This window comes from Triplophysa rosa, unplaced genomic scaffold, assembly GCF_024868665.1.
Source record: "Triplophysa rosa unplaced genomic scaffold, Trosa_1v2 scaffold282_ERROPOS294907+, whole genome shotgun sequence".
Lineage (NCBI taxonomy): Eukaryota > Metazoa > Chordata > Actinopteri > Cypriniformes > Nemacheilidae > Triplophysa > Triplophysa rosa.
Window position 1 is genome coordinate 121,029 of NW_026634295.1, and position 23,967 is coordinate 144,995.

Consider the following 23,967-nt stretch of genomic DNA (forward strand, 5'->3'; position numbering starts at 1 on the left):
TTGGGTCTGTTAATCAGCAATTGCTCTTTGAATGTTCTTTGAGTGTTGCTTTAAAACATGGTGTAATGTCATTGTCTTGTTTAGATTCAGTGTGACTGCTGTAATGGTTGGTTTCACTGGGAATGTGTAAACCGACTCAATATAAAGAATGTTCTTGTTTGTCCTGGATGCCAAGGCCCTGCTTAGTTTTGTAATAGGATTTCTATGGACCATTTGACCAGTAAGTAATCACATAAATCTAAATTAAAAATATCTCTTTAGCCAGAATTTACAGAATGGACCCTGTGTCAGTTTAACAGAAAAAGAACAACACTAATATAAAACTCATCTAACACTAAAATAACACTAATAATTACGTGCTGTTAGAAATTCATAAACTGCAGTTGACTCTGTCTGCCCATCCACTTTATCTCAGAATATTCATGTAATCTCCAGTCTCACAGAATCAGTGGAGAGATGATGCCATCCCTTTGACTGATAGATGCACTCGTTCTGGCTGTGCTGCCAATGTACTCCATCTAAATTCTTTCATAGTTTTTTTTAAATGTAAAGCTGCTTTAAAACTTAAAAAATAGAATAATATTGATTTTTGTAATGAATGGATTCTGGTAACGCCTAATGTGTTTATGCATGAATAAAATGGGAACAGTTGACTCTCTGTATGTGTGTGCGTGTGTGCGTGTGTGTGTGTGTGCGTGTGCGCGCGCGCGTGTGTGTGTGTGTGTGTGNTCTCTCTCTCTCTCTCTCTCTCTCTCTCTCTCTCTCTCTCTCTCTCTCTCTCCTCACTCCGCGCTACCAAGCGTATTTGTGTTTAAATGTTTTGTTCGTTTTATGCGATCGTCATTGTTTTGTTATCATGTAGAGTAGAGTTTAATAAACAACCATATATATTCATTTGTGATGGGTTTTCTGTATTCACGCTCACAAACTTGGTCCCTTCTACTGTGTTTCGATTCGCTACCTTTGCTCTAATTCCTGTTTGGTAAAGTCACGTTACTTATGGCCATGAGATAATGTAAAGTATATAATATCATTTAGGCATTCGCTGGACGAATGCATACAAGTATTGTTATGCTTTACATTACTAATCAGAAACCTTAAAATATGTATATTTGATCACTAAACTAAACTAATTCCTTGACTGAAATTGATGAAATCCCCAAAGACCTCCTGTATGGCGAGCTGTCATCAGGGAAAAGACCAGTTGGTCGCCCTCAGCTCTGCTTCAAAGATGTCTGCAAACGTGACCTGAAAGCAACTGGCATAGACCCCGACACATGGGAAAATGCTGCAGATGAAAGAGACACTTGGAAACAGCTGGTGCGCAAAGGACTCTCCCACTTCGAAGAGCAGCAACTACAGCATGCTGAGTCTAAACGTGCTACTCGGAAGGCTAGGCTCCACACAGACCGGTCCTTATCCGCCTTCATCTGTACCAAGTGCCGCAGACGCTGTCGCTCATGCGTTGGACTGTACAGTCACAGCAGACGCTGTTCTGCTCTAAACCAAGACTGAGAGCGCTCTACTCTATGATCCTTCGGGACCAACGGATGCCTATATGTGAGCATTTGCACAAAACAGGGAACCGAGTTCCAGTTTACCTGCCCTGGGGAGTTTGCAGCCACAGTGTTGCATGCATTGTCATGAACACATGCGGACAGTTTTCCATTAAGTCCCCAAGTTTCCACCGCATCAACCAGTTTTGCTGTGAGGTTATCTGCTGTGTGTCATCCGCTGTGTGTCTGCTTGACATACTCTGTATTAGTAGGACAGCTGAATTAACTTGCCAGTCCTCATTGATGTAGTGGCACGTTATTGTAATATAGCTCTCTGTTGTAAGTGCCATCCAGCAGTCAGCTGTAAGGGCCACGAACTTCATGCTTTCGAGTTGTGATTAAGCATTTTTTTCTCTCCTCATAACGGGCTTCAATTCTATGGGTAATAGTACATCTTGATGGGATTTCGTAATTGGGCTCAATATAACCCAGTAGCTCTCGAAAACCTTCACCACAGCCGACACTGATGGGCAACATGTCTTTTACCACCATTGAACAGATTCTCTGTGTTATCTCCTCAGATCGCCGTGCATTGCAACTTCTCCCTGATAACATGGAGGGCAAAGTTTGTTGTCTTTCATTACAGTCGGACACGATGCTTGTGGATGTTTGCTTCGCAAGTGATATTGCATTGTACTTGTACTACTGCTGTATTTTAATACCGCATGGCATATTTTGCAAGTCACTTCGTCTCCTTTTCTGTCGAAGTGGTCCCACACAGTGCTTCTTTTCGCTTGCTTCATTTTTGCTTACTCTGCGAAATATGTCTGTAGGCACGTACGTGACGTGTGGTTGCGTTGACACGCCCCCTGAGTTAACAAATAGGCTATAGCCTATTTTATAGCCATGCAGCAATAAATAAATAAATTAACCGTTTAACTGATAGTATTAATCGGTCCAAATGGTTAACCGGTCAATATGAGCATCCCTACGCGTGATCTCTGCATGTAATAAACACTGTCATGGTAAATGACTGAGCCGCATGGAGGAGAACGTGGAAGAGGTTGTACTAGTAGTCCATAATAACAATGTGAAGCGATGCTGTCGGAAACACTTCAATCTCATTCATCTCCCAAAACAAAACAGGCAGAAAGAGAGAAAATCCAGCAGCCGAGTCTCTCGAGTGACGTTGAAAGATGCTGAACTCGCACAACCTTTACACTCTACCATGAGACGCATCACAGCCCTACAAACACTTGAAGCTCATTCATGTTGAGGATTTTGTGCGCTTTCTCTCTGAGCTCTCAGGATCTCGCTGCGGTTCAAGTAAACCTGACGAACAGAGACCAGCACACAACAGATGTCATATTTATTATTATTATTATGTAAAGTTCAAATGTGTTTAAATAATTGTTACACCACTTGAACACCAGATGGCGTCCTTCCCTGACTTCTCTTGAGTTTATTTCCTTTGTTTGAATGAGGTGAAAAATGTTTTGAAATCAGTATTTGAGTTTGAAGTGTTATCACTACACTGCTCTCGGGGTTTCTCGTTGTGTTTTTGTCTTATTACATTGAGGTCTAAGGGTGGTGCTTTTCCTCACACTGGTCTTCATTTTTTCATTTTTCTTTTACAAAACAATTTTTTTAAACTATGCACGTTTGAAAATGCACTTCAGGAATGCAAGTGAATTGAGTTCAAAATGTGTCACTCGCTCATGAATTCCTATGTTTGGATGTATTTTAAATAGCATGTCTGATGAATGAACACGTGTGTCGTATGTAATATTACATGCATGTTCAGCTCATGAGATCATTGATGGTGATGATTTCTGTCTCTAATAATGGTGCATTAGGAACGGACATCACTCTGTAAAATCTCTTGACCTTTTTAAGAGCTTTTGACTTCAGAATGATTCAATCAGGAAACAAAGATGATTTCAGCCTTCATGTTCTTACATGAAACATCATCACATTAAACTGCTAAAGGCATGACGGACAGACAGAGAGACAGAACGGCAGTACTTGTTTAATGTTTGTCAGTGTCACTCATATACATTATTAGATTTGTCTCATGCAGAGACTCGTGGAGTTGAGAATGTTTTCATTACATTTATTCTATTGATTTGAATCTCGTTGTTTGAAAGCATGCGTGTGTCTGCTCTGTGTATACAGTGCCTGATTGTTTAATTAAAGCTACAAGACGTGTGTGTGTGTGTGTGTGTGTTCATGTTTGTGTGTGTGTGTGTTCATGTTTGTATATCCCGGTGGGGACCTAAACCTGAATACACACCAACACATGGGGACTCGTGTCACCGTGGGGACCAAAATTGAGGTCCCCACGGGCAAAAAAGCTTATAAATTGTACAGAACAATATTTTTTACAAATCTAAAAATGCAAAAAGTGTTCTATGATCTTTAGGTTTAGGGATAGGGTTAGGGATAGGGGATGGAATATACAGTTTGTACAGTATAAAAACATTACGCCTATGGACTGTCCCCACGGGGATAGTCAACCAAAGCCTGTGTGTGTGTGTGTGTGTGTGTGTGTGTGTGCGTGTGTGTGCGTGTGTGTGTGTGTACTAGAAGCAAAGCCTTTTATGGGCAATATGTTTAAAATGTCAATTTTGTCGTTAGTTCTCCCTTCTCCTAAATGACCTTTTAGTTCACAGGAAAACACCCATAAACACATATCGCCTGCTCATTGTTCTTTTGAATTGTTGTAAGGCTCTTGACAAAAAAACCGACAAGAGTCAAAACAAAACGACACCGGAGAACATTTAAAAAAAAACTTTATTTCATCGAACCACATCTGAGATTGCAGTAAATATAAGTTATGAAAAGAAAAAACACTACAGCAACTAGGACCCAGTTTTGCTTGAAAATAAACGCCAAAACAAGTGAAATGTGTTCGATTTGATTTAGTATCGTTTAGTACCATCCACGTAAGCTACACAGCAAAAACATTGCCACATGGCCACGAGAAAGCGTTTTTATAAAAGCACATGAAAAACAATAAGCATTTTAGGCTATTATGTGAATAACATAAACAGTTGTACATCTAAACGGGGCATATGAGCATTCGCCTTTATTACCTTAACAAAATAATTCACCAAACTAGGGAAGAGCAGACAGGACACTCTTTTCCAGTCGCTTGCGCTCAGTTCAAAAGGCCACGCCCACCGCAAAACGAACTATGAATATTCACAATAACCCCGCCCACTGCAACAGTTTTTCACGGAAACTGAATATTACACAACACCTGTTGTAAACTCTGAGGTAAATGTTAATGCCGTTTTAGTTGTTTAAAACTGCCACATGCAGCATCGACCACGTGTAAAACTTTATAATTTTCTAAAATTTAAGATGAATGCGATCACTTATGTCATACTTATATGGCAGCTAGAACATGAAGCACGTAAACTAAATGAGCGCACAGATTGTAATTATTTTAGTTATTCAACATTGTCTCTATGTTGCCAGGTTTTTGTTTGTACCTGAAACTTAAGGCACCACTTCAGCTCAGTTATGTAAGTAAAAAGTTATCAAGTAATTATTAAAGATCAGTAAACGTTCAGTAATGAAATAAGAACAAATTGCAAATAGAACAGGTACAAATTATGTAAACAGTGTGTTTATTTAAGCGTTGATTCAGTAAACTAGTGAAATAAAACATTGAAGAGTGATCACTTTTGTTCTTAATACATTTGCATCTCACAGAATGTTTTTTTTTATGATTTCTGACTGTGATTTGACATAAAAGCCTGTGATTGTTATTATTTCCTCAGACTGTGTTCAGGGGAAACCTGGAGCCAGTGAACCAGTACACTGCCAATGATGAGGCACGGAAGGCCATCTCCGCCACTGAAGCCATTCTGAACAACTGCTTTATCAGAGTGTACTGGCACACGTCCAACACACAAGAGCAGGGACCCAAGTCAGGGCTTGAACCCTGGTAAGTAGTTTTCGTAGGGAGTGAAAGAGAGATACCCAAACATTAAAATTTGGTCATCATTTGCTCAACCTCCAGTTGTTACAAAACTGTATATTTCATTGTTACTCTGAACACAAATTAAGATATTTTAATAAGTTTATTTCAAAGTCATTTTGGGTCAAATTGGGCCATTCCCATAGTAGGACAAAAGACTACTATTAAAGTCAGTGGTGACCCAAAACGGCTTAGTTACAGACTTTCATTAAAATATCTTTATTTGTGTTCAACACGACAAATAAATGTATACAGGTTTGTAAGGCTGGTGGATGAGCAAATGATGACAAAATTTTCATTTTTGGATGAACTATTCCTATAAAATGCAGAAATGAATCCCCTACATTATTGTTCCATGTGGGAATGGCGGTGTCATTAACAACAGCTATTAGTTCAGTTTGGTTTCAATCTGTACACACAATAGATTTTTGTTCTGTTGCGTAGTTACAGTTATGTGAATAGTCTTGTGACTGCATGGATTTGTAAAGGGTTTAAATTCTATGGTTGTTATTGCTGGTCTTTTTTTCTGTGAAACCCAGATGAAGAGATCAAGAGGCCTGGACAGATGTTGACCTGCAGAACACCACACTGAGCAGACTTGTGCCACCGTTTTGCATAAAGTATGTCACAAACCAAAGAGAAACGCTGCGCTGCTTCTTTAACTACTGAACAATGACATCAATGACTGTGGGTGCACCACACAGATACCTTGCGCCGCGTCTTTGCCAAACACATTGTTGACTGTATGCGCACTGCACAGACGCGTCGCGCCTCGTCTCGCCGAACACAAAGTTTTAATGTATGCGCACTCGCATCTTTGATAACTGTGCACATTGTTTTGTTTGACTGTACATATACTGGCAGCGCGCAGCTCCTGCCGCAACTAAATTACATTATACTTGTTTCATATTGTCATTTATATACATACTGATCAACCTGTATGGACCTCAAAATAAATAGACTGCTGTTGTTATGTACATAGGAGGGTTAGATTATTTAGTGTAGAGGTCATTTCAAGAGTGATAAACAAAGTGATGGAAAATACTTATTTTCATGCATGTTAAAAATGTGGAAAGAACACTCCTGGCTGCATTATTATTTGTAAAGTAGAGTTTATGGAATGTGTGCATACATTGTTACAAGTATGACAGTTAGCATTTCAAAACAACATTGGCAAGAAGTGGGCAAGATTCTTAGCCCTCATCAGTCTATTTGGATGTTGTTGATAGTGTAAAAACATCAACTTTAAAGCACATGCGATTGGTGGATTAGCATTGCTCAACAATACTTATTCAATTAATGTAAAATAGTTTGACTTGACAAATTATTTTTTAACAATTTAACTGTTAATCTGTGAACATTCTTACTGTCAGTTAATGGGCTAATGTTAGCATCCTTACTTAGAAACACATGCTATGACTTTCTTACCTGTGTTAAATAAGTTAGTAACATCTATTTACAATCTATTTACTTTACAGATGGAGCATGAAGAGACAGGCCATGGACCACAGCTCTAGTTTTTACGCACCCATCCCCACACACACACTCAGATAAGATTTCTCACTGATTAAATGTTCATATGAAAGTTTGTTACGTTTTGGTGGTCAAGTTATAATTCATTGTCATAAATCTAAATGAAGAGTTTGGTTACAAAATGAGATAACTACGTTTAATTTTTTTTTCAAAAATCTTGTTTTTTTATTGAGCATTCCAATTAATATAAATCAAAGTGCTGCTGGTTTGTTTTGATTTAAGCTATGATAACTAAAAAAGTACAGAACTAACACAAAAACATGATAACATAATAAAAAAAAGATTTTTGAAAAATTAATGAGTTTTAAAAAAGCTTTTATAATTAAAATACCTGTTGATTGCACATGCAACTGTTGTATACTTTTTTGTTCCTGGAATGATGTTAATAAACATGATGTTGAAAGAGAAGGTTGCAGCACTGCTCATTTTAAAATAACATTTTAATAACCTAATCTAAACAAATTTTTGTTCCAAATAAACGTTCTCAGAACATTGGATTTTCAATACATTTTTGGTGGCAAGAACGTTATAGGAACATTATGCTAACCATACATTAATGTTCCAGCAATGTTAAGCAAACTGGACTTTTTAACGTTCTTCTAATGTTACAAATAAACGTTCTTACAATGTTAGATTTTCAATACATTTTTGGTTGCAAGAACGTTATAGGAACATTATGCTAACCATACATTAACGTTCCAGCAACGTTAAGCAAACAGGACTTTTTAACGTTCTTCTACTTTTACAAATAAACGTTCTTAGAACATTAGATTTTCAATACATTTTTGGTTTGCAAGAACGTTATAGGAACATTATGCTAACCATAAAATAACGTTCCAGCAACGTTAAGCAAACTGGACATTTTGGACGTGGACGTGTCTGTGGTGTCTGTTTCATAACCTCACTGTCCTTCTATCTGACTGAAGCAGAACATTCGGTGTGTAAAATTGAGGGTGGAGTCCATTGGCTGATGAAAAGTGTGGTCAGTAGACTGAAGGTAGGAGGTTGAATGGATAAATAAAGGCATGAACATGAAAGTCCTTTCAGAAGTTTGCATTAATCGATCAGTTGTGCACAACAGGAACAGAAAGTGTAAATGTGGTCAGTTTTTATTTGATTTTTAATAAAGAATCAGACTATACCACAATTCAGCTTTTTCTAAAAAGCTCTTAAACTGAGGAGAAATTTTTGGTCTGGTCTGCTGTTATGTGACACACACACACACACACACACACACACACACACACACACACACACACACACACACACAAATGTGTGTAATATGAGGCGCGACGCAGACGTTTGGATTCCCACCCCATTCCTCAGTGGAAATGAGAGCTCTAATTATAGACGTGCTGGAGTTGGACAGAACTCACTTCAGCTCAAAGCCCGCACACACGATTTTGTGCGAGTCGACTTATCAGCATCTGAAAACATACAAACAGCATGTTGTGAATATGAATATTGTTGAGAAGACTTTGCAGTGACATGTTGAAGCAAGAAGACACGCTTCAGATGAGATCTCGATTGGGACTTTACACACCGAGAGCAAGAGCTGTAACATCTATCCTGAAGCTTGACGTGAAGGGCAGCTTCGAGCGCAAGACACGCTTCTTTTGTGACGATCTGTCGCTGGTGAAAAGCTGAAGTTGTAGCGTCGGCTGTCCTGCAATCTGATCCCACATGTACGCGCTCTCCTGTAATTATAAGAGGAGAGATTTGTCATTAAGTCTAAATACGGAGAGCGGGAGAAGGGTGCAGCAACAGCCTCTGAGGATACGAGAAGCGCTCATGGACCCTCAGGGAGGACACTATCTCAACAAAGCGGCGATTCTGTCCGGACTGGGAGTCGCCCGCATGTGCCAGCTCCTGTTGGGCTGCACCACCGTGGCCCTGGTAGCCCACGGCGCTGGCTTCAGTGCCACCTACGGCACCTACTGCATGTTTGTGTGGTGCTTTTGCTTCGCCGTGTCTCTGGTGATCTTCATGCTGGACGTGACCAGACTCCACAGCTGTATGCCCATCTCCTGGGACAACTTCACGGTGGCCTTCGCCATGCTGGCCACGCTCATGTACGTCACCGCGTCCGTGGTGTACCCTGTCTACTTCCTGGCGTCCGAGTGTCCATCCGAGGGCTGCGAGGTGCGTAACTACCGCATCGCCGTCACGGCGTGCTCCGGTGTCTGCTGCTTCGCTTACGGTGTGGAGGTCTTTGTCACGCAGGCCAAGCCAGGCCACGTGGTGGGCTACATGGCCACCGTGTCAGGTCTGCTGAAAGTGGTTCAGGCGTTCGTGGCCTGCATCATCTTTGGCGCTTTGGCCAACGACAGCCAATACAACCGCCACGTCCCCACTCAATACTGCGTGGTGGTCTACAGCCTGTGCTTTGCCGTGACGGTCGTCGTGGTCGCCCTCACTGTTTCGGGGAGAACATCTGCCCTTCACTTCCCGTTCGACCGTTTTGTGGTGGTCTACACTTTCCTGGCAGTGCTCTTGTACCTGAGCGCTGCGGTGGTCTGGCCTGTTTTTAGTTTCGATAAGAAGTACGGTACACCAGGCAGGCCAAAAGACTGTACGCAAGGAAAGTGTCCGTGGGACAGCAAGCTGGTGATCGTCGTGTTCACTTTTGTCAACCTGGTGCTGTACTTCACCGATCTGGTGTACTCGCAAAGGATACGATTCGTCTCGCATTCAGTGGCATAACAAACAGCACTGAAAACACACAGCCGTTGATTTTTGACTTTGTTGTCATCATGTGCCAATGAAATGCAACCGATGGACATTCAGATTCATAAGAAGTGAAATCGGAGAGAAACTGAACGTGTTTTATATGAGTGTAAACAGTTTGTCGAGGCATTCGAATTATTTCATTATTGCTTTGAGATCGCTTGCATTTGAAAATGATTTTTTTACTATGGTCTTCCTTTATTTGCAACGATCTATGAATTTATTTATCCAAACGCCCCATAAATATGAGGGGAAATCTGTATATGTTCATGTCTGTCCATGAAGAGAAAAACAAATAAATTATTGCAGAAGGTTTACACAGGGCCTAAGAGTATTTGAGAAAATGTCTTGAAAATAAACTGCAGATTAAAATGAATTCTTGTCATTGTATTTCTCCAAGCACTTTATTAGTGTGTGTACAGTATGTGTGTGAGCATGAGTGATTTATTTTACCAAACTATAGAAAATACCCATACGAAACAAAAATACACTGGAAAATATTTGCATATATTGGAACCAAGTGCTTATATTTTTAATATATGACAAGCAACAAGTCTGTCGGCGCCAGTGGTCCAGCAGACATAGGCTACAGCAATTCAGGGGACACGAGTTTGAATCCTGGCTCCTGGTCCTTTCCCGACTCCTATTCCCCTCTTTCTCATCAGCCGCTTTATCATAGGTGAGGGTCAATGTAGTGCCACATATAAAATCACAAAAATAGAGAATTGAGCAAAAATGGCTTTTTGCACGTAAAAATAAGAATTGCAAAAGAGAAATAAAGCAGTGTAAGGTGTTTTTGTGCTGTGCAACCAATATAAATGCTTCTCAGCTTGTTTTATCCACATAGCCTATAAAAATATGACATTTATAATGTATTGTGTTAACCGACAATAATTATCATGATTACAATATCAAAGTCAATAATGACTTATTTAATCTTGCAGCCCTCTCTATTGAGTTCTTGTTTTTCTACTGTATATCCATTTTTTACTTTTATGTTCTTCTTTGAGCTACCTCAAGACTATTCTGATGCTGCTTTGCTTCTGTGTAAATGAAAATAATTTTTTAAGACATGTTGCTTACATATGTGACCCTAAAGTAATCTAAAAGCAATTGGACTACGTTACTTTTATGTTGTGATACTTGGATTACGTTACTGATTACATTTTTTATTAAGTAATTTGTAACTGTACTGGAATACATTTTTAAAGTAACCCCCCAACCCTGTATATAACATGCCACATATATATACAGTATTATTATTACACAGTATTTATAACCATAGTTGTACATAAATATACTATAGTTAAACTGTGGTCACTGTTTGAAAAAGCATTGTAGATGGGTCGTGTAACTTCAGTTGCTAGACAGATCAAAACATTACATGGTAAAACTGATTCTCTGTACTCGTTTCTGTTGGCAGATCCTTGGCATTGTTGTGCCTGTTTATATTAACTGTGTTATTTGCTCTTTACTCTGTGTCTCATATGCAGATGCTTCAGTGCCTCTGTTTAAACACAAGACACACTTTGTATGGCTTGATATTAAAGGTGTCTTTATGGTTGCCTGATCTGTGTCATTTTTCTTTTTGCATCTTGTAAAGGAGTGTCATGGCTGACATGTAACATTTTATTGTGCATGTAAGGAGTTAATAATTCTGTTGCTGTGTTTTGGCCACAGGCGCTGTGAACTGAAAGAAATGCAATGAAACATCCCAGGCTCAATTGACACCCATAATTCTGTTTGAACATTTCCATCAGGGGCGTCATGCACCCATTTTTTTTAAGGGGGCACAGTGTGCACAACACACAGAAACAAGTCCTGTATATACAAATACATACATTTAAAGCAACATTATAGAGAATATCTCTTAAGTGTATTCAAAACATCACACAAATCATTGCGAGAATTAAATTACAACACTATCTGATTGATATATGAATCTTCGTCCCAGTAAAAAAAATGATGTACATTTTTAAGGTATATGCATCAGTCTGGTGTATTTTCTGACATTCACGGATCGGTCTGGGCAGCGCCACTTTTAAGTCAAAAACCCAGTTCATGGGTCCAGTTCTCGCACCCGCGTTTGGTCGCGGGTGCGAGTGAAAAATGAAAGTGGGTGACAAATGCTTTGCCTAAACGACGGCGCATACTGGCATAGAACGAGTCTAAAAGTCTTCCGTTCTTTCCGTGAGCCGAGCTCCCGACCGCGTGCAGACGCTGATTACATCATTAGCCAGCGCTGTTGCTTCTGTCGCTGGATTGATAAATGTTAAGCTCCTGAACGTGATCAAAACTACGACAATCTCCAAAAAAGGATGAGGGTGCAGCTCATAACTGATATAGTGTCTTCCTATAGAATCGGGTAACTGATTAATAGATGCCTAACTCGTCATTTGGAGGTTACATACAAAACTGACTGTTCTGTTTGAATGGGCATGACACCTCTGGTTTCCATACAATAGATTCTTAGTAATACTGTATCATACCTGACTGCATAGGCGTTATTTGCGGGTGGATGGGTGGGTCATGTCCCCACCACTTTTTGCCAAAGTCAATTTTGTCCCCACCACTTATTATAAGAAATAAAAAATACGGAGTGTCTATTTACCGTGCAAGTAGCCCGCTTATAAGCAGAGGCTATTTATACTAACTCCGCCCATCAGTTTCAGATTGGAATAGACAAAATGTAAGAAAGGCACACGAAACTTAACTGCTCCGGTGGCGTAGAGCGTAAAGCAAGTGTTACCTTCGCGACTGCTGTTTGCTGAACTTTTTCCCTATCACATATAAGATTGTAAAGGCATTTATTTTTAATAAAATTATGAAAATATTTGAAAATGGCTGTTCAAGTCATACATGTACCAAACATTTTGCGCTTAATTGCACTTTGGTGCTATATATGTCACGGACTGGCGTGAAAGAACCCAAATGCAGGCAGGCGGTGGTGAAGGGGTTAACAAAGACTTTAATACAAATATCAAGACAAAACAAAAACACCCTCGATGGGGGAAAAACGGAAGGTCATAAAATAATTAAACAAACAACAGGACATAGACTAACTGACACTTGACTTAATACAAACTAGACAGGAACTAACCACTACAAAGACGAACGGTAAGTAATCCACAGCAACAAGCACACAGGTAAGCACAAGGTACGTACAGGACACAGTACACGCAATGACCACAACGTATGTAATACACGAGCACAGGACAAAGAAACAAGAGGGTATATGTAGGCAACACAAATGAGGGATAACGACACAGGGCAGGTGTGGGTAATCAAACACTCAGGGAAAGATAACAAGGAAACGAGAGGAGCGGGGCCAATGACGAGACACGAGAAAACACATGAGAAGTAAAAACAAACAACTCATGGTCTTCTCACATAAAACCTAAAGACTCTGCCCCGATCCCGCCACACGACTAGAATTTCATAAACAAGACGGTGGGACCGTGACAATATATTCGTCCTTATTGTTCTCGACATGCGGTTGCTATCGCCTATTGCAAGATTAATTACATTTTGATACTTGATAGAAAATGCCAATAAATGGAAAAAGTCACAACTTTGTAGTTTCATGAGTTCAAAACAAAATTTGGAATGTTTGTTGTATATTTGTAGCCTATCAGGCAATGCCCGTAGTAATTAGTGAAATAAGATTTTTTAAAGATATTATTTTCCATCTGTTTCCCCTGTATACTTGAATGTTTGACCTTATTAGCAGGGGGTTGCCAAACACCAAATTTTTAACATGGGGATGATATAGTTTAAAAACAAATGGAAGCAGATCTGTTATGTGATGTGAAAATTTAGAATAGTGAGATCAGCGGATTCGAACCTGCTTCACGGCAGTGTCAATATTACTTGTCATGCGTCTTTCGCACTAACGTTACACCACTGAAGCCTTCGATAAAGCGGTGCAGTTTTTATACTGTTTTCTAGAGGAGTCACCTACATGTTTCGCGCTTGTGACGACCATGAATATTCCCAACGAGTTCTTACAGAAACAATTTATTAAAGTATTGTTTGTGTCGTCTTTGTCCCCACCACTTTTCAAAACAAAGTTACGCCACTGCCTGACTGAGCATCAGTGAATATTTGTAATAGTTGTGTACTGACATTTCTGGGACATCTGCTAAAGTAGGATTAATTATTGTTTTTTTTTGTTCTGTCTCAAACTGAGACATTTTGAGGAATGTAGGAAAGCAAACAGGGCACCTTTGACTAACATTTTATTGTTCATATTATGGTAGTCAATTATGTCCCAGAAAGGTCAGATGCTATCATTTTCCCATGACGCCGATCGGTCTGCGTGCACTGCACCAGAATAGACGGTATGAGGGGGCCAAGATGGCAGCGCTCAAGTAGGATGCGTTTTTCGCTCTTCGTCAGGTAACTTAGGAGGTTTGTGGTTAAGCATCCAATGTAAAGTTTAAAAAGCACATTGGCCAACGCTCAAGTAACTACTTTGCACTTTAGACTGAAATTAAGTCGAATGGGAAAAAGGAAAGGCAAGAAAATTTTGTTTACAGACACGGAGATGAAGGAAGCTAACGGCGACGCACTCGACGGGGCCGAGGCCGAGGCTAGCAACAAGCTAGTATCCATCAAGGATTTGAAGGTTCCTAGTGGACATGAGTCAATGGAAGACGTTAACTGGTTTGAGCCTATCAAAGACCCTCAACATATTTCCCTCGCTGTCCCACTTCCTGACACTCCGATTAAACCTCAGCTAAAGAAGGTAAAGTTTGGTGGCAGAGAAAACGCCGAAATACTGGAAGATATTCGCGTGCTCTCTGAAAAGCATGATGAGACTTTTTGTGCTGTCTCAGCCATAAAGACAACAACGGAGTTAACTTCGAAGCACTTGGAGAAATTAACCGCAACCATCCAGCATCTCACTCGGGAAGTGAACCAACAAAAACAAACAGTGGACGATCTGAAAAACGTGACTAAAAAACTGCAATCTGAGAACAAGATGTTGAAAGCGGACATTGCGGAGTGCCAGCGGTACAGCCGAAGATGGTCACTGAAAGTGCATGGAGTGAAGGAGGAGGAGGGAGAGGATATACGGCGCAAGATTATCGACATCCTGGGCAATACGGCTCCCAAACTCCAAAACAACCTGGACGAGGGCCTAGACATCGTACATCGCGTTGGACAGCGGCGGCAGGACGGATCGAGTAGGTCGGTCATCATTCTATTTGCATTGAGACGTCTTCAGGACGTGATATGGAGAGAGGCGAAAGGCTCAAAGTTTCTGCTCGATAAAAAACTGAGAATCTCCGAAGCACTGTCACCAGAAGACAAAGCAACGAGAGAGAAACTGTGGCCCTTGGTTAAGAAAGCAAGAGATGAAGGGAAGAAAGCCTCTTTCCGCGGCCCGTTTGTTTTCATAAACGGGAGGAAGTTTGATCCTTCAGAGATATCCTGAATACAGTTAGACTGAGCAATATAAGCTCACCTATACTCAGGTAACTTCATCTGCTTGCGCGTTTTCGAGCATAGTGTAAGCATCTACATTGCATCTAGTTAACATGGTAAAATATAATACCCTGTTATAAGATTATTATTAATGGACCTTTTATGACCCTCATTTCTTTCAAATGGTGCTTAATGTGTTTCTTTTTTCAGGTTTGGCTATAAGAGTTTAATGATAAATAATTTGCCATTTATACAAAGGTAATTGTGACCTGCTCAATATTGAATGAGCATTTTTTGTTTTGTGTTAAAAAAAGAAAAAAAAAGAAAAGGGGAAAAAAGCTAGAAGAGCTACATTTATAGATTGTTTACACAAATGACAAATACAAGATTTGCATTTAACCCATGGAATCATAGATGGCTATGATTTTTGGTAGATACTACAAGTTTTTTATAGATGTATCTCTTCCTTAAACATATTTTGGGCTTATGGAAATAATTTCCACTGTCACATTTAATATATTTCATAAGGTTAAGAATCCTTTATACTTATAGATTCTGCACATATTGAAACTCGATTTACTTTAGTCTCAAGTTCATGATAATTAATGCTACAGATTTACTTTACTTCTTGGCGTTGGCCTGTCAAAACGGTTGTTAATCACCACCTCACTTTTTTGTGGAGTTTCTTCAGCACATTCCAAGGTTTCTTCAGCACACTCCAAGGTTTCTTCAGCTGAAGGTATACTTTTTTATTCTTTTTTTTCTCTCTGTTTTATGGATTTGAAGTTTAACTCTCTTAATGTCATGTCGCTAAATGTCAAGGGTATTAGGGACATCACTAAGAGGAAAGCGATTTTTTTACTTTGCAGAAGATCTTTAGTTGACTTAATTCTACTTCAAGAAACACATTCTTGCGAGCCAGATACAAAGATTTGGAAAATACAATGGGGTAACGTAGGCTACTTTAGTCCTGGTACTAATCACTCAGCTGGGGTGCTAATTTTTCTACACAAATTTAAAGGGGATGTTTTTGAAACAGTGCCCTCTGATAATGGTAGATGGATCGCACTTATAATTAAACAAGACAATGCTATCTTCATCGTGTGCAAAATATATGGGTTTAATTCTCATGCCTCCAACAAAACTTTATTTAATGTAATAATTGAAAAACTGACAGAATTGCAAAATAAATATATTGGTTCCCATATATTCTGTGCGGTGATTTTAATGAATGTACAGATGATATGATTGATTGACCCTCCCAGGTTAAATCCAATTTCTCAGAATAATAATCTCATCTCACTACTTTGTTCCAGCCTCTCCTTGATTGATGCATGGCGTTTTTTTAATCCCTCTGCTAAAGAATTCACTTGGTGTAATAGAGGATTATCTGCTAAATCTAGAATTGACTTATTTTTAATTTAATCTTCTTCCCTTCAATATGTAAAAGATGTTAACCATCTATATGCCCCTTTATCCGATCATAAGCAAATCATTCTGAAGCTAGCTTCAAAGCAGGAAATCCCTGGTATGCGAGGTTATTGGAAATTCAATAATTCTCTAATAAAAGATGTGTCTTTCAATAATGTAGTTATAACACTTGTACAAGACATTCTTAATGATGGCCTTAATGATAATTATAGAAATAAATGAGAGTTCTTCAAATATGAAGTCAGGTATATTGCTATCAAAAGAAGTAAAGAATTAAAGAAAGAAAAACACAAACTAGAAACTGATTTGATGTACAATCTTAACCTTTTACTCAATAAAGAACACATCTCTTTAGAAGAAGAGCTTGAAGTAAAGAACATCCAGTTACAACTGGATCAATTTTATCTAGACTTGGCAAAAGGTGCATTTATTAGGTCAAGGGCTAAATGGCTAGAGGAAGGAGAAAGGAACACTAATTACTTTTTTGCTCTAGAGAAAAGAAATGCAAAAAGAAAATCATTAACTACCCTCAATATCAATGGAATGCTCTCGAAAGATCCGAAATTGATAAATGAGTCTGTTTCTGATTTTTACGGAAAACTATATAACTCTAACTTTAATGCAAAGGGTTGTGCAAATTTTCTAGGGAAAATTCTGACTAATATTCCTTCAATTACTGAAGATTTCAAATCTATTCGTGACACTGACCTATAAACTATTGAGTTTAAAAATGCATTATTCTCAATGAAAAAACGAAAATCACCAGGTATTGACGGCCTATCTGTCGAATTCTATACTCACTTTTGGGAATGTATTCAAAACCCACTATTATGTATGTACAAAGAATGCATCAGTCGGGGAGAGATGACGGCTACAATGAAGCAGGGTATTATATCTCTTATACCCAAGCCGGATAAAGACCCCTTAAAACGCGGCAGCTCGAGTTCTTACACGTACAAAAAAGTATGAACATATTAGCCCGGTTCTGTCAACCTTGCACTGGTTACCTATAAAGCATCGCGTTAACTTTAAAATCTTGCTTATTACCTATAAAGCCCTACATGGTTTAGCTCCTCAGTACTTGAATGAACTCCTTTTGTATTACAGTCCTTCACGTGCATTACGCTCTCAGGCGTCCTGTCAGTTGGTAATACCTAGAATTTCAAAATCAAGTGCAGGTGGTAGATCCTTTTCCTATCTAGCGCCTAAACTTTGGAATAGTCTTCCCTGCACTGTCCGGGAGGCAGACACACTCTGTCAGTTTAAATCTAGACTAAAGACGCATCTTTTTAATCTTGCATACACTACTCTTCCATAATATAAATCTTCAGAGGGTTTAGGCTGCATTAGTTAGATCAACCGGAACCAAAAACACAACTGATGTACTTGTTGCATCAAAGAGTACAGAACAGTACTCTACTCTCAGCCAGTCTTGTCTCATTGTTCCAAGGTTACCACAGCGAGCAGGATGCAGTTCATGGCCTGACCTGATGGTAGAGCGGAGAATGGGAAGTGGGGACCTGACAAGAGCTGAGATGATAGAGCTGGATAAAGAAGGACGCGGTCTCTTGACATGTCTTCACCACAAAACTTCAAATGCTATTAGATTATTAATGATAATCTTAAACTATAATTTATTTTATTATTAAGTTTATTTATTTTATTTAGCCTTGTTGTGCAAGTTCTCTGGAGCTTGTGCAGAGGCAGCAGCTTTTGCCAGAGGGGAACTGGAATCCCCTGGTTGGGCCTGGGTTCTCCTGAGGTTTTTTTTCTCGATTAGAGTTTTGGGTTCCTCGCCACCGTTTGCATACTGTTTTTGCACTATCTGCCTGACCGGGGGGGCTGCTTTAGAATTTTAAAGTTTTACTTAATTAATATTGCATATAGGAATTTATAGTCTGTTATATTTGACCTGTGCTTCTCTCTCCTTTATCCTAAATGTGTGCTCTCACTGAGCGTGTGTGTGTGTGCGTACTTGTCTGTGTACGTACGTGTGTGTGTGTGTTGTGTGTGTGTGTGTGTGTGCGTGCGCATCCGTGTGTGTGTGTGTGTCTCTATGTCTATGTGTGTTAGTACGTGTGCATATTGTGTGTGTGGAGTGTTTTGTATGTGGGTATGTCTGTCTTCTGTGTTTTCAACCTTTTCTTGTTTTTGCAGGTACAACTTTAATTATTTTGCTTACAGTCAATATGTCTCATGTACAGCTGCTTTGTAACAATGAAAATTGTAAAAGCGCTATATAAATAAAGTTGAGTTGAGTTAATAATAGAGAATTGGTGCCCTATTACTCTCCTAACAATTGATTATAAAATATTAGCCTTAGTATATGCCAATAGATTAAAAGTAGGGTTAGACACGATTATTGCAGAAACTATTGTGTAATTTCTGAGCACATATAGATATATTTTACATGTATTGAGCACTGTTATTCACCACAGTTATAAATGCACTTGATAAAATACCTAAAAAGTATTGAGAAGTATTCATAGGAACATTAGTACATAGATGGGTTGATCTGAAATCATATTCAATAAGAATAATTACATATAAGTAGGTGTATGATGATAATTTGATTATTTGAAGAAGAATTGATGATTTAATGACACAATCTGTACCGGTAACCAGTGATTGTTCATATAAATGCACTTAATGTCACTTTAAGCATGTTTAAAGCACATTTGAGCACAATGTAACAAGGTAAAATCCAGTGATGTTTTTAGAGGCCTAAAGTTTGAAGCCTGTTGTGCTCTCTCTGAAACCTGGGGATTTTCCACTGTTTAAAAGTAACCATGATTACGCACGTACGCCATGCGGTCTCGTATGGAGACCATGGCTTGTTTGGTGGTCTCGTGTAGTAACCATTGTATGCAAATTATTTAAAAAATGATGTAATAACCAGCGTACCACCATTACATACGTACCTTGTTGCCTGGGACTTATTGGTGGCAGGCAATTAACAATTGGTTAATAAAAATAAGAGATAACAGGAAAATACCTGATTGGTTTCAGAAGAGACCACCTTTCAGAAATTTTACTATAACTGTAGACTGTAAAACACTTGGTTTTTAGATGACTTGGAACATCTCACTTTGTTTGGCTCGAGCAAATAAAGTTAACTCCTTGACACCCGGACCTTCTTTGTCTGAGAGATTTTTTGTACTACAAGACTGATATTTTTCCACAACATATTTTGGTGCCATGACCCGGGATTTGGAAAGAGACGGAAGACATCAGGTGGCTGCCTAGGACGGAGCATCGGGCTTGCTGCACAGATCAAGAGCAGGTGAGCATATTTTTGCTTTATAATTAAATTGTTAAAAGGTATTATCTGTGCAGTTTGCCTGAGGTGAGTTTTGGTTAGCACTGATGTCTATAAAGAGTCTCTCCTAAAAAGAAACCAAAATTAATTTATTAAATATGCAGGAGGGTCCCGGATCTCAACGAGAAAAGTATGATTGAGAATGGATGAATAATTGCAGTAAAGATACTGCCTGTAGATTTAGTTTGTCCCAAGAGGGGACTGAGACCGCCTGCAAGCGTGCGGTGAGATATTTATTCCGCCTGCTGCGAGCGGAAGAGACCGCCTGCAAGCGTGCGGTGAGATATTCATTCCGCCTGCTGCATGCGGAGATGACCGCCTGCAAGCGTGCGGTGAAGACTGCCTGCAGTATGCAGTGAAATATTTATTTCGCAAGATGCGAGGTCTTTAGATGCGCATAAGAAGTAAAACCCGGGTCTTGTCTGTCTATATTGTCTGTGTAACGTTTTGTGTATCCAGCCTAGCTGGAGAACTTGCAAGGGAGGGAATTGTTGGCCACTTTCCCGGAAAGCGTGTGTGAGTGTTTAACCAGGCGTGAAAGTGCACAGAGGAACAATGGGAGATTTTTGGTAGCAAACACAAGTTGCGTATCCTCTTAAAATGATATTTTCTTCTGAAAGAAATGAGTTTCAAAATTGTTTTGAGAACGTTTTTTGAGTGTTTTTGCATTGAATAAAAGATTGCATTATGGAAAATATTCAAAAGACTGATATTGCATGTTGAAACATTGTGACCACAGTAAAAAAAAGGGTGTATATGGGACGACCAGGGCATTGCCTTGCAAGAGCTCACATAGAACAAAACGCCCAGAAAAAGATGGTGATATATTAGGGACGATCACGGCTGAAAGGCTGTGTGAGAGCCAACACAGGAACAAATCACCCATGGTCACAATACGATGCATGTACTTTTAGGTCAACGCATACTAGAACTTTTTTCTCTAGGGCATATTGGCTTGAAGAGGATACGATAGCTGATTTTTCTATTAAACAGAAGAGTAGTTTTAAGTTCATTTTTCAAACTTCATTTTTTAAACTTCTTTAGTGATTCTAACTATAGATCATTATTTAGTTTATTGTTTTAAGGCTTGGTTCTTAGCATTGGTTTTATAAGATTAATTACTCTAGCCTCATGCTTTGAGACCTCCCCTTTCCAAAGACAACCCTATTTTTGCTGTTTTATTTTTTAGATCATTTCAGTATGTTGAATTTTAAATAGTGACGTTCTGAGATTTTTATTTTATTTTACTATATATTGGATCAGTGATTTTAACTTTGGAGTTTTTAAAGACTTTTATTTTATTATTTTTATTATTTCAGTCACATGAGTTATTGAAGTTTCTGAAACTTTTATTTTAATTTATTATTTCGGTATATTGATGCTTATTGACCTTTCAAGTTTGAAGTCAAGACCCTGTTTAGTTGGTTATTGAATTATTGTTTTACATATGGAAATGTTGACTTGCAGCTTTGAAGCTTTTTAAAACTCTTATTTTTATGGTTTCAGTTTATTGAGTTACTAATTTTTAACTATGATATTTTGACTTTGATGTGGCTCTATCTCAACTTAGTGAAATAACAATTTTAAATTTGGTATTCTGAGATTTTTATTTTTGACTTTATTTTTATTTCAGTTTATTCAATTATCAACTTTGAAGTTTTAAAATTTTCTTTTCATTATAGATAATGAAAGATTGATTGTTTAAAGATTTATGATTTTGAAAACATGATTCTCAATTATTGATATTATAATCATGAATTAGTAATTGAGTTTCATGTTTAAGACGTGTTTCCCCATTAGTGATTTATGCCTTATCTTGTTTTGTTTCAGTTCACTGACTTACCATTTTGCATGGCTGAAGAGGCGCCAGGTCTCGCTTATGAGAGAAGCATAGCCATTCAGGCTAAAATACAAACCATAGGAAGAGTTCTGTCAGAAACTAAGGGAATTAGAAATCACTTTTGGGAGGAGGCGACATACATTGATGCAGAAGGGGTAGAACAAATTCTAACAGAAGAAAGAAAAGACTGGTACCTGAACCAACTGACAGAGATTCGCAATTTAGACCCAGCCCAGTGGAGTGGCCTTACATTAAGTGGGGGGAGATTGTACAGAGCTGCTGTAGAGTTGGAGTGTTGAAACAATACCTGAACGAAGTCTGCACATACCAAAGTAATAAACCTAACAATCCCCCAGGCCTGACAGCAAGAACATCACTTATTCAAAGAATTCCCATAGATAGACTGGTAGGCTCTTATTTTGATAGGGGACAGGTCCAGGGGTTTCCATTGGGACAGGGACACACTGGACGGCTAATTAGCCACCCTGAGCTGAGAGTCTTTGCAGAAACTCGATATGTAAACTGGACAAGCAGAATATTGTGTAATTACAATGAAGTTGGAGGAGTGGTTCCTCAACAGTTTGTGGCAGTGACTTTGAGAAAATTAACAATGGAGATAGCCCCAGAAAACTCCAGAGCTTGGTTTGCATCATCTTATTAAACAATGTTTTAATAAACAAATGAATTAGAATTTGAAATCTCTGTGCTTTTTTGAAAAATTGTTGAAAATACATTGCTTTAACTATGTCATCCACTCCTGTAGATTTGTTGGGATCCAGATACCCAGTATGCAAGGACTCAATAGAAAAAATATCTTAAAAATGGGCTGCGAGAACCAAAAATTTAAGAACAGTATGGCCAGAAAGTGGTACTTTTGATGTGACAGTGTGTGAGGAGATGGAGGGACTAATTAAGAATTATAAACCAAGAGATAAAACCAAGAAGCGTGAAGAAAAGAGAAGAATTGAACAGGAAGTATTAAACCTGTTCAAAAATGAAGGAATTAATTTCCTGAAAAATATGAAAAAAATATAGAGGTGTTGAATAAAGATGGTGAAAATGAAGAAAAATGTGAGAAAATGACTCTGCCACCTCCCTACGAACCCCCCAGAAGCCACAAGCAAACACCAAAACAAATGCCATTGGTAGCATTATCAGGAGATGTCTCAATAGAGGGACTGGTACAGCTAGATCCCGAACCAGAAAGTAGTCTTAGGAAAAAAATCCTCTCAAAAGCAGAAAAAAGTAAGGGAGGCAGGGCCAAACAAAAATCCCCAGTCTGTGAGAAAAATCAATCAGATAGAGCAGAAGAAGACACCACACATGGTCCTGGTCCTTATAAGCCTTATAAACGTCTGGAAGAAGCATTAGGAGAATTATCAAAAAATTATGAAGAAATTTACGATAATACAACAGACCTTTTGAGAGAAATACATTCTGAATCTGATAATGCTCTGAGAGATGTTTCAGGAAGTAGCTCCCAAGAAGAGAGCGACGGAGAAGATCGCACCTCTGAAACCAGCAGTGGAAAGAGAGGCCAAGATAAGACACAACATACACCAGTCAACAAAGAGGTCATATCAGGAGCAACCTTAAAGGCCCTCCAGAGAGGAGAACTAAAGTTCGTAACGGGCAAACTATACCTCCAGGACTCAGAGTTCGAGCAAGGGCAGGAACACTGGAGAAGGGACTCAGAAGGAAGACTGAGAAAAACTAACAGCATGATTCACATCCCCAGGGAGGAGCTACAGGAACACCTGAGGCCTGTGGAAGGAAAACAATGCCCAATCCTGATAAAAGGGAGACAAGCGCACTATGTGCCATGGGATTCTCAAGATCTGGATGGACTAGTTGCTCGCCTGCCTGACCTACACGAGGGAGCCGGCAAATGGATCTTACGAGTGGAGGAGGAGTCAACAGGAAAACTACTGGCATTGGGAGACGTCAAAGCACTCCTAGCCAAATGTGTGGGAATTTCCAAGATGAATGAACTCTTAAGGGCAGCTGATGTCCCAGCAATAGATACACCAATCCTGGATGGAGACTCATTTGACAGATATAGGAGGCTGATGTGGCAGGAGTTGAGGAAGGAATTTCCCAACCGCATAGATCCTCGAACACTCAAGGGAGAACAGATGGGAGAGGATGAGAACCCAGCCACCTACGTACAAAGACAGCTAAGAAAATGGAAGCAAGAACTGGA

At 39.1% G+C, this 23,967-nt stretch overlaps 2 protein-coding genes across 2 annotated transcripts in view; both read left to right on the forward strand.

The window, feature by feature from the left end:
* The window catches only part of LOC130550292 (palmitoleoyl-protein carboxylesterase notum1a), a 37,495-nt gene extending 32,099 nt beyond the window's left edge, over window positions 1-5,396 (forward strand). Inside the window, exon 12 of the transcript XR_008962385.1 lies at window positions 5,285-5,396. The gene's annotated coding sequence lies outside the window, so the exon portion shown is untranslated. The remainder of the gene's footprint in view (window positions 1-5,284) is intronic.
* Window positions 5,397-8,393: 2,997 nt separating this feature from the next.
* On the forward strand, window positions 8,394-10,103 carry LOC130550291 (myeloid-associated differentiation marker-like protein 2). Its single transcript, XM_057327715.1, has one exon. It carries the CDS (start codon window positions 8,701-8,703, stop codon window positions 9,718-9,720), a length of 1,020 nt encoding a protein of 339 aa, XP_057183698.1. The 5' UTR covers window positions 8,394-8,700; the 3' UTR covers window positions 9,721-10,103.
* The last annotated feature ends 13,864 nt before the right edge of the window (window positions 10,104-23,967 follow it).

Coding starts and splice junctions, on each gene's coding strand:
- LOC130550291 (XM_057327715.1), top strand. CDS start 8,701: ATGTACGCGCTCTCCTGTAATTATAAGAGGAGAGATTTGTCATTAAGT.